Source organism: Gossypium hirsutum, chromosome A03, assembly GCF_007990345.1.
Source record: "Gossypium hirsutum isolate 1008001.06 chromosome A03, Gossypium_hirsutum_v2.1, whole genome shotgun sequence".
NCBI lineage: Eukaryota > Viridiplantae > Streptophyta > Magnoliopsida > Malvales > Malvaceae > Gossypium > Gossypium hirsutum.
The window spans coordinates 111,322,758-111,340,024 of record NC_053426.1 but is presented as its reverse complement, the minus strand read 5'-3'; the positions used below and the strand labels follow the sequence as shown (position 1 = coordinate 111,340,024).

The 17,267-nt window shown below is 34.3% G+C and overlaps 1 protein-coding gene and 1 long non-coding RNA gene across 2 annotated transcripts; one reads left to right on the top strand and one right to left on the bottom strand.

Annotated features, from left to right (window-relative positions):
- The first annotated feature begins 3,524 nt into the window (after nt 1–3,524).
- LOC107927928 (autophagy-related protein 2) lies at nt 3,525–14,519 on the top strand. The gene is made up of 15 exons (XM_016859051.2): nt 3,525–4,105; nt 4,548–5,641; nt 6,046–6,194; nt 6,613–6,776; nt 6,892–10,098; nt 10,197–10,309; nt 10,928–11,126; nt 11,506–11,619; nt 12,561–12,668; nt 12,762–12,894; nt 12,979–13,193; nt 13,347–13,543; nt 13,759–13,857; nt 13,959–14,051; nt 14,239–14,519. The coding sequence occupies exons 1-13, from the start codon at nt 3,896–3,898 to the stop codon at nt 13,829–13,831; spliced, it is 5,976 nt and encodes a 1,991-aa protein (XP_016714540.2). The 5' UTR covers nt 3,525–3,895; the 3' UTR covers nt 13,832–13,857; nt 13,959–14,051; nt 14,239–14,519.
- A 1,220-nt stretch (nt 14,520–15,739) lies between these two features.
- On the bottom strand, nt 15,740–16,676 carry LOC107927894 (uncharacterized). Its single transcript, XR_005919336.1, has 2 exons — nt 16,109–16,676; nt 15,740–16,030 (listed from the first exon to the last, which is right to left on the bottom strand). It is a non-coding gene; the product is annotated as an uncharacterized lncRNA (long non-coding RNA).
- Nucleotides 16,677–17,267: the final 591 nt, after the last annotated feature.

The window sequence follows — 17,267 nt, the reverse complement described above, 5'->3', positions numbered from 1 at the left end:
TTCAAATTTGCTCTCAATCCTTTAAAAAGAATTAATTGTGATTGTCAACTTTAGGAGAAATCCTAATTAAAACATTAAATTTTTAAGCATGACAATCCATGTGTACTTTATGTTTTTTTTATTTATGAAATAATCAAATTATTTACTAACGTGGCATTTAAGATAAATAGTTTCATGTCAGCATGAAGTACACGTAAATTGTAATACTATGCCAGCATCGTTAAAAAATTAATGTTTTAGTCAACAATTTCATTAAAAAAAAGTTATTTGACTTTTTTTTAAAAAGTTAATGATTAAATATAACTAAAAAAATAAGGGTCAAATTGATAAAAAATGTAAATATTGAGGGTTAAATTTTATGAAATATATTTGACTAAATAGTTTTAATATTCAAATTGATACTTATATTTTCTTGTTTAGATTATCGAATTTGGTTTCCAACACACATTTTAGTCTATTTTTGTAACTTCCTTAAAATTTGACAAGGTGGACCTATCATGTTTAGACACATGGCACATATGTCATGATGTACTTGTCACATGTAATAACTTTTGATTAGTCCACAACATCCAATTTTAATGGAGTTACAAAATGGACTAAATGTACTATAGAAGTTAAATTTAGGTATCAACTTAAAATAAAAACATAGATACAATTTAAATTTAGGTAAAGTACATTTATGGTAATTAAATTATTTGTAATTTTGCATTTTAGTCACTTAACTTTAAAAAGTTACAAAATTGTCACTGAACTATTTGAAAGTTTTCATTTAAGTCACAATGCTATTAAAATTGTTGTTGTATGGTCACCGCTTACACCAATCAAAAGCACTTATTCTTCTTATCTTCTATTGTTCAATTTTTTTTTCATAAAATAGTTTTGAACATCACGAATCTGCAAACCAGAATCCAAACAACTTTCTTTTTAGATCTTCGACATTAGCTGTCAGATCGACTTGGATTTAATGTATATTCTTTTAATTATTAATGGGTACTGATCTACCATATCATCATTGAATCGTCACTTGAAACTAACTAGCCAGACTTAAAAAAAAACCCTTAATAACATAATAACTTAAATAAAAACTTCCAAATAGTTTAATAACTTAAATGAAATTTTTTAAATAATTTAATAACTATTTTGTAATTTTTTAAAATTGAACTACTACAACGTAAAATATATATTTTTTACAATTTTTTTCTCTTCATTGTGGCTTCAAATCAACCCTTTTAACGTTAAAGGAATCCTTCCTTTAGAAGCAAAGCTTAAAAAAAAAACTGTATATAACTATTAATGACGTTTCTTTTCACTGTCGCTGTATATTTATTTAACTAATATCGAGCAAGCTGCCAAATAAAAGTTTATTTATAGTTGTTTTTCCGACTTACAAATTGGGATAATATAATTTTTGGTCCAAAATTTGATAATTAAGTCTATTTTGATATTTATATTTTTTTTTGGTCCACTTTAGTTGTTGAATTTAGTAAGTAGATCTTTTTAGTTCCTAAATTTGAAAAATATAAAAATTTAATGATATGGTACTTTGAGATTGTGCTATATCATCACTTGAAAATTAAAAAATGTGTATAAAATTTCATGTGATGATGATGTGTTATAATCTCAAAGTGCCACATCCATCGATGGTGGATAGGTCAAACCATGGATTCTCAATCCAACTAGTTTGATTAATTCAATCGTCAAACTAACAAAAAATAAATAAATAATTAGAAAGTCTTAAAAAATTTAAAAATATAAAAATTTTATTAAATCGATTCAACTTGTTTAACTGCTAGTTTTGTCCTAATTTTTTTTTACTAGTTTCAAGTAGTTCTCGAGTCAATCGATTCAACCTATTTATTTGGACCATTAAATCTATCAGCTTTTGGTCTATCCAATCTCTTGTGACAAAATCTAAGTTTAAGAATCAAAATAAATCTAGTTGCCAAGCTCAATGATTAAAGTAAACAAAAAAGAAATACAAGTTTTAAAGTGGACTTAGTTGCGAAGAGGCAAAAATTTATATTATCCGTTGTTAATACCATAGAAGCTAATATTTTTATTCTCGGGTTAATTTCTCCATACATTCTTGAACTATAACCCAAATTTTAAATTGGACCATAAGCTTTAAAATATTTTAATTGAGGGTTTAAAAATATCGATATCTTATCAGTCGAATTATTTCTTCATCTACATGTTATATTGGGTGATAAAAGCTAGTTAGAATTTAATGTTGATTATATTTAAATATATTAATTAAAATATAAATATATTTATTCTTATTGTATGGATAATTCGAAAAAAACTGTTTAAAATTTTATCCCGTATTTTTTTAAAAAATAGTTATTAATAAATTATATAATTTAATTGTATTTGAAACTGTAATTGATAATTTAAAATGAATTCCATTAATTTATTAAGCAATTTATATAATTTCTTTTTATTTATTCCTCAAATATAATTAAGGATTTACGTATTTATAACATATATTCCCTTTTTCTATAACCTTTTTTTATTTATCGTTTTAGATAATCTAATTATTTTAATTTTTTTAATTTAAAAAGAATTTATATTAAAATTTGATGATGTGTTGATTAATTACAATTTAATTATCGATAATAAAATTTAAATTATTTTAAATTATTTTCTAAATTGACACTTTGAAAGGTGATAATAATAATGAACTTATATTTAAATTATACAGTTTTTGGGTTAATTCATCAAGCATCCCTAAACTATCACCCCAATTCTAAAATGGTCCCTAAGGTTTAAAGCATTCTAATTGAATTATCAAAGTATCCATATTGTATTAATCGCGTCTTTCCAATCAACTTAGCTATCAATTTAAGCATTAAATGTAGTTAGAATATGATAGTAAGTATATTTAAAACACGTGCAAATACATGGACAACTTGAATTTAACGTATTTAAAAAGACAAAATGAATGAAATTTAGGAGAGTTTTTCTTTTTGAACATTTTCGGATTTAACACATAGTATTTACAATCAAGGTTGTTTGAACTGATCAAATTGGTCAATCGAATTAGTTATATCGAGAATTGATCAGGGTATTAGTTTGGGTATTAGTTTGGAGAAGGGAATTGAATCGGATTTTGAATATTTTTTATTTTTAATTTTTTAATAATTTTTAATCAAATTTGACAAGTTGATTAGATTGGCAAACAACGGCTTGCCCGATTCGACTACTAGTCTAGTTTTGAAAATCTTATTTATAATTTGATCCATATCTTTTAACGCCATATTTAAGCTGATATTTAACATACAAGCTAATAGTTAGACTCACAGAAGAACATGATCGATACTATACTGATACTTTGAGGACTCAATTAAAACACTTTGAAGTTTAATACCAAATCAAAATCTAAACTATAGTTAGAGGATTTATGGTATAATTAACCTTTTTACATCAATGTTTTATATAAAAAAATTGGGAATTTTACACGTAACTTCAACTATGGTTCTGCAGGCAGCCCATAAAATAATTACCCTAAACTGAAATTTTGCATGTGTGTATAAAACAGCTGGATTTTTACAAATTGCAACGTCCAAAAGCGACAGGTTCGTCTCCGATTCTCAAAAATAACAACGCATAATCATTGAATTTTCATCCAAAAATCAATCAAAATCCCTTGGAATTGAAGGTTTTTTTTTTAAAAATTATTTTTTCTCTCACGAAAATTCCCCGATTTTATTTCTCTTCGCTTTCGCGCTCTAGATGGAAGTCACAATCTTCCATCACGAGCACATAATTCACCGTTTCCAAACCCTAATTTCACCCTAGACCGAGAAAGGGGAAAAAAAGAGAAAGAAACTCTCTTGGTTTGACCAATTCGCTGCGAATTTGGATTGAAACGGCGGCGAACTGAGGAAAGGACGAGATGTTTGGCGCGTGGAATAATTTTGCGAAATCGGCTGAGGCGGTGGTTTCACGGTGGGCGGTGAAGAGGGTGTTTAAATTTTTGTTGAAGAAGAAGCTTGGGCAATTTATTTTAGGGGATATTGATTTGGACCAACTCGATGTTCAGCTTACAGAAGGCACCATCCAGCTCTCTGACCTCGCCCTCAACGTCGATTATCTTAATCGGAAGGTACGCTTTGTATTTTTTTATTGGTTTATTTCAAAACTTGTAATGAATTATGAAGAGTAAAAATGCTTGATTATAATTAAAATTTAAATTATGGGGTTTTTTTGTTGGCAAAATGTGATACGGGGTGCTATGGCTGTATATTTGGGCTTTAACATTTATAAGTAGTGCGAAATTTGAACAAGGAAGAAAAACGGAAAGGAAGAAATACGAAACAGTAAGTAATCAAGTAAATTCAGTATTGCTTTATTTTGAAATTTGATAGACAACATTAGGCTCTAGGTTCTGAGTGCGACTTTGTAACTAGGGGTTCTTGGCAAGACTATTAATGAAACACAGTGTAACTAGGGGCAGTATTCTCATGCATTAGGAAAAAAAGAAAAACATTTTTAGCGTTCTGTTGCTTTCTTATGGTTATATTGCTCTTTCTGTGCTTGATTGCCAGATTGGTCCAGCAGCATCTTTGGTCATAAAAGAGGGGTCTATTGGCTCTTTATTAGTTAAAATGCCTTGGAAGGGTAAAGGATGTCAAGTTGAGGTTGATGAACTTGAGCTGTTGCTTGCCCCTTGCTCGGAGGATCATTTAACAAGTGCAGATCAGACTTGTAGTTCCAATGATGATGGTAATGATTATAATTACACCGACTTAGGGAAATTTTCAAATGAAATGGCAGGAAGTCCTAGGAATCCTGATAATGTCCATGAAGGTGTAAAGACAATTGCAAAGATGGTAAAATGGTTTCTTACAAGCTTTAATGTAAAGATTAAAAAGTTAATAGTTGCATTTGATCCATCTCTAGAGAAGGGTGAAAAACTGGGCTTCCACAGGACTTTGGTGCTTCGGATATCAGAAATAGAATGTGGAACTTGTGTCTCTGAAGATGCTGGTTTAGGTGATGAAGGTAGAGATCACAGTTTTCTTGGAATTAGCCAACTTACAAACTTCGTTAAATTCCATGGAGCTGCACTTGAGCTTCTTCAGATGGAGGATGTTGACAATAAATCCTGTGCTTCACACACATCAGGAATGACTTTTTCTGGATTGCAGTCGTGTTCTCCATCAAATGCTGCTATTCGAATCCTGTCAGGGAAAGGAGGTGGATTTTCAGGGAATTTGAAGCTTAGCATTCCCTGGAAGAATGGTTCCTTGGACATTCGCAAAGTGGATGCAGATGTTTCCATTGATCCAGTAGAATTAAGATTTCAACCTAGCATAATTAAATGGTTCTTACTTTCGTGGGAAACTTGCAAGAAGTTTGACAAGGTTGAGAATAGTATGCACTATGAGACAGCAGACTCTATATACTTAAATTCCGATTCTCAATTCCAATCACCAGCACATGCTTCTGCCATGGCTGTCATTGATGAAGTTGTAGAAAATCATGGAAGGTTTTCTGCAGACTGTAATTCCTTGCGTGTTCAAGAATCTGTTGATGAAGTTTTGCTACCTGGTTCGCGTTTTATACCTAATTGGGTACCAATTTCCATTGGTAAAAACAAGAGGGACTGTGTTGGAGAAGAAGTTGACTTTGGTGCAAGGTTGGCCCCAGTTTCTGCAGAATTAAAATTTATGTAGAGTTTTTCTGAAAGGAACTAATATCATAAGCTTCTAAGATTTTATTCAGAAACCTATATATCATATCTACGAGTAACAAAATTTAGAGAATACCAAAGAAAAAAGCCCCGTCTAGCTTGCGTGTAGTATTTACTGTCATTGTTTCGCATGTTATCTCTGTTCATAAAAAAGAAATCTTAAGCATTTCTAATTCGAATATTAAAGAACATTTTGTAAAAATTGCTTCAATGGTTCTGCATCGACTATTACTGAGTATAAAATATGAATGAGGGAGAATTTAATGCTGAAACTTACCTCCTAAGATTATGCATTGTAATCTTTTCAAATGCGATTCTTCTAATCTGTTGAGTTTCTTGCCTCTTTATAGCGTGGACCAATTTTTCGAGTGTTTTGATGGAATGAGAAATTCACAATCAGCTTTGGGAAGTAGTGGAATGTGGAACTGGACGTGCTCTGTTTTCAGTGCAATAACTGCTGCATCCAGCCTTGCATCTGGATCTTTGTATATTCCTTCTGGTATGTGCTCTGTTTTCCTCTTCCATTGTGCCTGATTGAAATTCAATTCTTTCAGAACTGGTTAAGGGATTTAAGGAATAATTCTTTGTAGGAAAAGAAAGAGCCAAATAAGTTAGGTTTACATACCTCCTGTTTTAATCAACAGTGCTTGTTGGTGTATGAAAGTAAGACCTCTGGTTAACGTCCAGGAGGTATTAACCCACTTTGAGCATGATGGAGATTTGATCTTGGTGCTCACATATGGTCATAAATAGAGGCTTCAGAGCATAATTTGATCAATATAATTGACACTTGACACCAAAGTAGTGGGAACTTTGTTATTGTCATTGTTGTTTCTTGTACTTCCTGATAAACAAGTATTTCAGGCTTTGGCCTGTGTAATTTGGTTTGACATGTGCTTCTCCTTGTTTCTGAACAGAACAGCAGCACGTTCAAACTAATCTTAAAGCAGCCTTTGCTGGAATTTCTATTGTGTTGTCCTTTCATGATGAAGATCTGGATCATTTGTGTGATCTAATAGATCTCAATTCAAACATTCATTATTTGGGCATAGAATGCAGGGATATCTCTGTTCGCATGCAGGTAATATTTTGTTTGGAGAAGTCCTTTTCTGTTCTGTCTTATTTTTGAAACAGAATTTTATGTTTGTTCTTCATGACAGAACTACACTAATTTGAAACATGCATGAGCTTAACAGGTATGTCCTCAAGAAATGAGGTTCGAAGGAACAATGGTGCATGTTGAAGCTGCTGATTATTTCTTCTGCAAGGATGGAGGGGATGGTAGCAGTAATGTTGACAGTAAAACCTTTAAAATCAGAAATCTGCAAGATGAGGTTCACCATGCTCTTCCTCTGTTTTCCTCGTCTACGGGAGATCAATCATCAGGTGTATTCTGCGAGTTAGTTTCTACTGATTTTCCACTCAGAGACAAGGGTGATATGGTCAAAATTATGTTGTTTACAACCTCTGGGGTGACTCACTGCCATTGTACTGTGAGGTCTAGTTCATCTGGTGGTGGGTTTTCAGGGAAAACTTCTTTCTCACTGAAACTGCCACCTCTAACTTTTTGGTTTAACTTCTCCTTGCTAAAAATGTTATCGGAGCTCTTGAAGGAAGTTGGAAAATCTACGGAAATAGGTAATAACAAAAAAGCCTCATATGATGCTTGCTATGAGAATTCTGAATCATCTCATCCTCGTGTGAAAAGAAGTTCTAGCACTTGCATTACAACCTTGCCTTCAGCAGAAACGTTACGAGGCAACATATTAATCTCCAATGCAAGAGTAATTCTCTGTTTCCCTTTTAAGAGTGATGATGATGATGATGGAAGATACACTTCATGGGATCAATTTATTGTTCTTGATATTTCTTCACCATCACCATCAAAGGGTGGAATGCAAGACAATAGTCCACATCTTGATGGAAGTCTGCAGAAACAATTTCCCTCAGCTGGCACACGCTCTTTGCATCTGAACTTTGGTAATCTTTGCTTATACTCAGTCATATCTGCTCATGAAGATGGTAGTGGAATTGACTATGGTGGCATGCAGAGGCATAAATTTTCTTCTCAAAAGATTCTATCTGTCAGCAACAGGAGTGGGTGTCTTTCCTTCATTAGTATCTTTTGGCAGGAGGGTCCTGTGACTGGCCTTTGGATAGCAGAGAAAGCCAAGTTCTTAGCGACACAAGAAGAAAGCAGGAGTGGAAGTAAATCCATAGGAAAAGGTTATGAATTTGCCACTGTTACCACTGTGAAAGATCTTGATGATCTAAGTGTTCAAACCCGCCAGGAGATAATTTTTAGCACCACATGCTTTGCTCACATTCATTTGTCTTCTGTTATGGTTGACCTCGACAGTTCACAGTATAGTGGTTTGCATAACCTTTTAAAACAGATTATTACTGGATTATCGTGTTTCTCATGTGATGCAACTGGTACCAAAGAAGAGGATTCGATGCCTCAAACATCAGTTCTTCTGGAATGCGATTCTGTAGAAATTTCAATCAAACCAGATGCAGTTGAAAATGTGAAAGCTCCCATGCAGAGTGAACTTCCAGGTTCATGGGGTTGTCTGAGACTGAACATTCAGAAATTCGATTTACTATCTGTCTCAAATATTGGTGGTATTACGGGTTCCAGTTTTCTATGGTTAACCCACAGTGAGGGTACATTATGGGGTTCAATCTCTGGGGCTCAAAATCAGGAGTTTCTTTTAATCTCATGTAGTGATTCTGCAATGAAACGTGGTGATGGAGGAGGTTCAAATGCTTTATCTTCTAGGTTAGCTGGTTCAGATATTGTAAACTTCTGGGAGCCAGAGAGCTGCCAAGATTTTACATCTATAACTGTGAGGTGCAGCACAATTGTTGCTGTAGGTGGTCGTTTGGACTGGATGGATGTGATATGCTCCTTTTTCAGCTTGCCTTCAGTGGATCCTGAACAATCTGTTGAGCATAATTTACCAAAGGGAGATTTAGACACTCCCCCTCGCAGAGCTTCATTTGTTCTTAAATTGGTTGATATTGCCGTGAGTTATGAACCCCACTTAAAGAACTTGACTGTTCATAGTGAAGTTCTTGATTCAAATTCTGCTTATTCAAATGGCAAAGAAGACATGTTTGAATCTTATGTAGCTTGTCTGCTAGCTGCATCTACCTTCTGTCTTTCAAATTCAATGGTGGCAGATTCCCTAGATAATGAATATAAAATTAGAGTGCAAGATCTAGGTCTTCTTCTTTGTGAAGTCTTTGAGTGTGACAAACTTGGGGATTCTTATAGTGCCGAACAACTTAATGGGGATGGTTATGTTAAAGTTGCTCGAGAGGCACTTATTGAAGCTGTTGTAAAAACTAACTGTAGCAATGGCCTTCTGTGGATGGTAGAGTGTTCTAATTCTCAAATTTATGTTGAAACCTGCCATGACACCACATCTGGTTTGATTCGCCTGGCCGCTCAATTCCAACAGTTATTTGCCCCTGATGTGGAGGAGTCTGTTCTGCACTTACAAACACGGTGGGATAATTATCAGATGGCACAACAGAGGACTGATGAGAAAAGTAGAGACCTAAATTCGGACATTAGCCCATCTTCTCAAATTCATACTGCTACTGTAGAGTTAGAGGGTAAATGTGGGGTGGCTGGCTTGATGGATGAGATATCTGAAGATGCATTTTGCTTGGATGGAAAGGAGACCTTCCAATTCAGTTCTTCTGGGGTAGAGTTTCACCTTCCCCTTGAGGAACATGTTACTGAAGAAGCTTGTAGCTTAAGCTTTGAAAATGCTGAGATGTTTTCTCGCGATCTACCTGTTAATGGGATAGGTCTTGAAAGTAGCCAAACTTCCTTTCTAGAACCAGGTTGCTTCCCTGAACTAATAGAAAGTTACTGTCTATCTGAGTTACGCCCCCTTACAGAATTATCTACAGGACTAAAATCTTCTCATGAGGTCCTGAAAAACAGATCCATAGATATGGGGGAGGGAGATCTTGGAAGAGAGAACGGTGGATGGTATGAAGATGCTTCTTTAAGAATTGTAGAAAATCACATTTCAGAACCAAGTGATCAAGCTGGTTTGAAACCAATTGTGGAAGGCCAGCTTTCATATCATAACTCTGGTGTACCTGATAATACAGTAAACATCATAGGACGTGTACTCCTTAAGAACATTAATGTAAGATGGAGAATGCATGCTGGGCTGGACTGGCACAAAACTAGAAAGAGTAACATGTGTTCCAATAATATTCTTGGAAAGGATAGAACTGTATGTCTAGAGCTTGCAGTATCTGGGTTGGAATTTCAATATGACATATTCACACCTGGTGGAGTATCTGTGTCCAAACTTTCTCTTTCAGTCCATGAGTTTCATCTCTATGACAAGAGCACAGATGCACCTTGGAAACTGGTAATGTTCACGTTACTATTTTACTTTTATTACTAGTTCGTTACCTCTCCTATATGATAAAAAAATTTGAATTTCTCTAATCCTTGCTTAACTTGTAGGTGCTAAGATACTACGATTCAAAAGATCATCCTAGGGAATCCTCTTCAAAGGCATTCAAACTGGACCTAGAGGCTGTAAGACCAGATCCTTCTACACCTCTTGAGGAATACCGGTATACTTACTGCCTGAATAAATGAAAATTAGCACATAATCTTTTCTCTGTGAGGGTTCCATAAGCAGTGAGGAAAATTATGTGTTGTCCTTTCCATGAAAAGCGCTGCCCATATGCATGATCTAAATTAATTTATCATTTCAGTTGTTTGTTTTTGACTGGGAGGACTAGTATTCTAGTAGAGTTGGTCATTTTGTTTTTTGTAGTTTAGGTTTTGAAATGGTTTGTCACTCACATGTCTAGCTCCATCTGCTCAGAACTTTAGATACTGATCTGATTCAGATCTAAATAACTGCCTCATGCTACTACATATTATATACTCAGTAGTCAATATTTTTATGTTCTATAATGTAGTTTTTTGAGTTTTTAGCGGCAGTTTCTTGGAGCCTTGCTTTGCTTACCATTTCTATTCAGAAGGAAAAAGTTTGTATTATTAAAACTATTGCTGCCACCATAGGTTCCGCTGTAATTATTTTTGTGTTGGACGCAATTTATAACTGAAGTAAATATTAGAATCACTCTTTGTTGTCACTATTCTGCTTGCTGTTTTTCTGTTTCTGAATTTCTGTCACTTTCTTATGGTTAACCAACTTTGCTGTTGCTTTTGTTTACTTGCAGGTTACGCATTGCCCTCCTTCCTATCCGGTTACAGCTTCATCAAAGCCAACTTGATTTTCTCATCAGCTTTTTTGGTGAAAAAAGCACTTCACTTGATCAGACTACTAGCTGTCCTCCAGATACTGATTTGTTGGTGAAGAAGAGCCATAATCTTGCTGGCCATGCCATTGCAAATGAGGCATTGCTACCTTATTTTCAGGCAAGTGTGGCTTTATATTTTTTTTGCATGTTCTTGAGTCACTTTTTTTTTGGTGTGTTGGCATCTTGGTGATTGGTGTAGCAATTGCACAGTTGGTGTCCAAATTTATGGACACTTATTAGCATATGATTCTAGTTTTGGTAGGACAGTTGGCAAGCCAATTTGTTTTCCTATCTTTCTCCTTTTGGCATTATTTGTGTTCTGATACTATTCTGGTATGGATTTGATGAATAGTGTTGTGCTTCAGGGCTAATATATGATATAGTTATTGTTGGATAACCTATGAGCAGCATAACTTGAGTTTATTGGTTGGATTATTTATTTATGTATCTATTTGTCTACTTAATTTACTGTACTGAATGAGGAAATTTTGTTACAGAAGTTTGATATTTGGCCCATTATTGTTCGAGTTGACTATAGTCCTCACCATGTTGATCTAGCTGCACTGAAAGGTGGTAAATATGCGGAACTTGTAAACTTTGTTCCATGGAAGGTGAACTATTTCCTCCTTTTATCATTTTTCTGCAATTTCATTATGCATGTCCCAATGCTACATTTGATGTTGCTTTTTGTCTTTTCTTTTGTTTTTGGCTCTTTTTCTTTTGAATAATTTGTATCTTCTAATTAAACTATGAATAAAGTAGGACAATAGTTGGCTTCCCGTTTTGTGCTGCATGATTTCAGTGTCACTGTGTCATGATTTCTCTTCTGGTCCTATTAAGCCTCCTAGTCTAGTTTCCTATTGTTCCAAACACGTGCTAGACCTCCTACTTATGTAGTTCCACTGCTTTTTATGTCATCCCATAAATAATATTTATTCGGATCGAGAGAACTGCTTCTAAATTTCTATCTTCATTTGTTTATTTAATTCTGTTTAAAAGAATGTTGTGGATTGTGCTTTCTACCTGGCATTTTGGTTCATTGTTCTTTTTACTGGAATTGCAAAAATAATACAACTTCTGCTGTCTACTTATTCGTTGTAATGGTTACATCTCATAGTACTTTTGGCTGCTGCCGAGATAAGTCACATGTTCCTAAATTAGTTTCCAACTGATTAACAATGTTTCCCTACTTTCAAGCTCAAAATTAGTTGCCAACCGAGTAGTGATGTTCCCTTACCCTCATGTTCATAAATTAGTTGCCAACTGATTAAGAATGTTCCCCTCTTGTTCTTAAATTAGTTGCCAAGAATATGCATTATCTTTGTAGATTTGATGTTATTGCTGTTCCTCATTGCATTCTCATGTTTTGTAGTTTTATTTGGTAATATGCCTATAATGGCTCTCTCGTGATTTGAACTTACACCTGCAGCACCTTGTTAACTAAAATGCATTTCACTTTCTCTCTTTCCCGTTATACATGTGCATAGACTTTCAACTGTGCAAGGTTATGTGTGTGGCATGTCTTTCTTATTGAAACAAGATTTTGATGCAGGGAATTGAGCTAGAACTTAAACACGTTCATGCTGTTGGTGTCTATGGGTGGGGCAGTGTTTGTGAAACAATTATCGGGGAGTGGTTGGAAGATATTTCTCAAAATCAGGTATACCAACCTTCTGGATGTTCATTGAGAGTATTTTGTTTGCCATCTTGCAAATGTTTATTCATGATATGCTCCTCCTTTTCCTTAACATAGATTCATAAAGTATTGTGTGGCTTTCCTACCGTCCAATCTTTGGTTGCTGTTGGTGCTGCTGCTGCAAAGCTGGTTTCCTTGCCACTTGAGAGCTATAGAAAAGATCAGAGGGTACTGAAGGGAATGCAAAGAGGTAGGTTGTTTAAGCAAAATTTCTTCAATCTTGCTTGTGTAAGCAAATTTTGCCCTTGCGTGCAAGCTAAGATGTGCATTTCAGGTACAATGGCATTCCTTCGAAGTATATCACTTGAAGCTGTTGGACTTGGTGTGCATTTGGCAGCAGGGACTCGTGACATTCTGCTTCAGGCTGAGTATATGTTCACAAATATTCCTCCTCCTGTATCATGGTCTTCACAAGGCAAGTCAAAGACGAAGAAAAAGACAAATGGTAGGCATAATCATCCTAAAGATGCCCAACAAGGAATACAACAGGTGAGCAGTACTAGATCCTTGTCTTCAGGTGAACTCATTCACCCTTTTTAATATTGAGATATATGTATTCTAGTCTTAAAGTGTGACACTAAAAGTTGATGCATGCTCTGAGCAAATTATATTTCAAAGTTTTTGATGGTCGAAATTTGGCAGGCTTATGAGAGCATCAGTAATGGGCTTGGGAAATCTGCTTCTGCTTTGGTTCAGACACCTTTGAAAAAATACCAACGAGGAGCCAGTGCAAGTTCTGCTCTGGCAACTGCTGTTAGGGCAGTTCCTACTGCTGCTATAGCGCCAGCTTCCGGTTGTGCAAGTGCAATACACTGTGCTCTCCTTGGACTCAGAAATAGGTAATTTATCTAGGATTATAACGAAGGAGCCATGGTTTCTCATGACAAATGAATAAATCATTTTACTCCAGCTTCTGGTTGTGCGAGTACAATACACTGCTCTCCTCCATTTGTCACTTATTCATTCCTTTCTTTTTAGTTGTTCTCACAAAATGATTTCCAAGCGACATTTTAAATCTGGAGTAAATAACTTATGATGGTATATTTGGTTGCAGCCTTGATCCTGAACGCAAGAAAGAGTCGATGGAGAAATATTTTGGTCCCACTCTGCCACGGGATCCAAATTAATCTTGCAACCAACAGTGTCACTTCTGGTATTTTCATCTTGCTACAGTTCAAAATTTTCTATTGGTCAACGATTTGCGCATCAAAAGAAATTTTCAGCTACTTGTTTCATTTTCTTATCGATACTCAGGATTGTTGTGATAGATCAAAGTGTTCTTTCCTCGAGGAGAACACGGATTGTCATGTACCTCGACTTTTCGCTGGCGAGAGTTCGACTTTTCATGTAAGTTGAGTGAGCCTCTTAAAATAGTAATATTCATTTACTGTAATTATTCTATTGGATTTATGGTCCGCTGTTACTAGCTAAGTTACTGCCCTGACCCTATTAGCTCGGCTTTACTTAGCCGGTTTCATGAATTGTGCAATGCCTGATTTTTTTTATTTTTTTTAATGTAATCTGCTTGTTCCAGGTATACAGTTAATCAAGGCCATTACACTGATTCTTTTCTCGTCGGAATCGGATTCCGGCTGTAAGTTTTGTACAAAAATGTAATTATGTATATCAGTAATTATTAGCAAAGTTTTAGCTTTCCTATAGTGATGGTCTTTCCCACTAAAAACAGTGAGGTGTGCTGTGTGCACTGTGCATATTGCTTCTGTTTTGTGTTGTAAATAAACTCATTGCATATTTGTTATTCAGAAAAGAAAAAAGAAAGAAAAAGGAAGCAATTTGAATTCCTCTTTCAAAGAATTTGTCTGTCTTTGCTTTTTACCTATTTATTGAAAATATATTAGATTTATAGGATGCCCAGATTAATCTATATATATTATTACAACCTTCAAATATAATCTTTTCTTACCTTCTTAAATATCAGATGTAATTATAACCTTAAGCACCCCTTACATGAACATCTAGGGATGGCAAAAAAAAAAATCAATTAGTTTTTTATTTTGAAAATTTGGGTTTAGGAAAAATCCGTCTCGGCTCATCCAAATATATTTATTGCATCTCTTTTTAATTTTATAAGAATATTATAATATTTGATTTAGTTTTATAGAAATTAATATAAAAATATAGTGATGGGAATGGGTGGGATGCATTGACCTTGCTTGATTTTAAAAGAATTTAACTCGCTGTAACCTCATACTCCTAAAATAATAGTATACTTGACTCCCATGAATTCAGACATTTTTAAAATATTTTTAAATTTGTGTGAAAATGTGATTAATAAAAAAAAGAAAGATTTGTGATACCAATTTTTTTATTAGATTTGGTTGATGATTCACCTGTGGAATAGTTGTGATTTACAATGACAGCATACAAGAAAAAAGAGACAACAAAGGTTCCTTACAAAGAGAAGGGACTTGGGAAATAAATTAAAAAGAGAGCAAGAGAGGGAGAAATAAATTGTGGTGAAAGGGGGCTTGGAAAATAAATTAAATATGTATAGAGGGGTAATTTTGTAAATAATTTGGGTGAACGGTTTTATTTTAGTTCGGATGCATTTTAGTTCGGATGCGCTGTGCGTTTACCTGCGGTTAATGTAAAAATAGCAGTGGCTATGAGATTAGATACTGTAGCGATACTATAGCGTGAGACAAAAAGTAAGCTAAACAAGCAAAATACTTTAATAAATTTAATTGTAAATCAAGATTTTGGCAAATAATACTAACTGATGAATCTAAACTATTAACAGCCTTTAGTGCACCTAATGGTCATTATCAATGTAGAGTAATGCCATTCGGATTATATAATGCATCTCAAATCTTTCAAAGATGGATGGATTTTATATTTAATAAATATAAAAAAATTTGTGTAATTTATATAGATGATATTTTAATATAAATTAAAATGAGAGAGTAAGAAAAAACCGGCTCACCTCGTTACCATCCTAGTTTCCATTTGTTGGCTTCTTTTTAACATTTAAGGGGAAACAGAAAAAGTCCAACACCCAGATTAGATGAGCCAAATTGAAGAAGAAAACAAAATCTGAAAATTGAAAAATATAGAAACAAGACAAATAGAATTACATGGATTGTAAGTGAAGAACCCTAAAACTGCAGACAAATTTATACATAATCAAAATGAAAGACAAAAATACTACAGGACAGGACAGGGAGAAACACTCCAAAACCTTAAAAGAAAAAAAAACCATTGAATTGCAAAGGATTTGTTCTCCTTGTATTCCACCCCTATACATAGTTAGCTTTAACACCCCAAATTACATCATCTCTCTAAGGCTTCAATGGCACTTCTCTTCCCTACAACCAAAACATATAGTTAAAACACACATAATTATTGCAAAACATAAATTAAAAAAACACGCTATCTAATCTCACCTAATCTTGTTTTGCTTCATTTGCTAATAATATGTTCACCATGGATACCTTCATTTCTCTCCCTCTTTTTACTCACCACATTAGCCTTTTTCAACCCCAACCTCTCTTTCCACCACCCCGAACCCTTCTGCCGGAATGAACCGCCGCCATTATCACCGTCATCCACGAGCAGCGTATCTCGTAAGGTCAACTTCCTTCCATGTTTATTATCACCTTTCAAAGGCAACAACACACCCTTGAAGAAGATCTCGTCCGCCGGTATCATAGCGTAGTTTTTAACGGAGAATTCGAACTCCGACGACGATACCGGAGCTTCCCTGTAATAGTTGTTCTCATACTTGATCCCTACATCCGCAAAATCGTTAGAGAATGAAATCCTAGGGTCCATTGTAGAACACCAATGAACAATGCTTAACAGTTGTTAGAATCCACATGGAGATGTTTAGGGTTTATATATATGACATCTTGGACACTCTCATGTTACTTAGATTTGTCATCTAATGCGAGATTTATAATAATAATAATGTGGTGGGGTTAATTAATTTTAAACCCTCTTTTCTTTTTTAACTTTTGTATTTGTTCAACAATGGCTGAACTATGCAATTAGTAAGCTGGCAAATACTATATATATATATATGAGAGAGAGAGAGAGACCTAGCTAGTCTATAGTATAGTAGTGTTGCTCACTGGTTTTTGAGTGTATTGGCCAACTCATGTGACTAGGTTCCAATTATTATTAATTAAATGGTCAAATTCTGCTATTAGACCCTGAATTTTGCGTAAGTTGTGGATTTAGTACCTATACTTAAATTTGGTCATTTCCGGTCCCCGTACTTTTAGAATTTGAAAAGTTTAGTCCTAACCAAATAATAACTATTAAATTCATTAAGTTAAGTATTGTTATTTTTGAAATTTGATGTGTTCCAATATATTATCACATATGCAATGCTATGTTTATTTGTTATTTCCATACGAAAAGTTAGTTAATAGATTTAACATTTGTCGTTTGCATTAAAATTAAAATTTTAGAATTCAAAAAATATAGCCACTAAGAATGATTCAATTCGTAAATGTGGATTAAATCTACAACTTTACACATAATATAGGACTAATGATATAATTTAACCAAACAGATTTAACTGTCACCTAATTAAATTGC

What these genes read in the sequence shown, in the direction of transcription:
- LOC107927928 (XM_016859051.2), top strand. Translation starts at nt 3,896, where the DNA reads ATGTTTGGCGCGTGGAATAATTTTGCGAAATCGGCTGAGGCGGTGGTT. An exon ending in TAAACTTTGTTCCATGGAAG is followed by an intron (nt 11,620 to 12,560) that starts GTGAACTATTTC and finishes ATTTTGATGCAG; the next exon opens with GGAATTGAGCTAGAACTTAA. An exon ending in AAGATATTTCTCAAAATCAG is followed by an intron (nt 12,669 to 12,761) that starts GTATACCAACCT and finishes TCCTTAACATAG; the next exon opens with ATTCATAAAGTATTGTGTGG.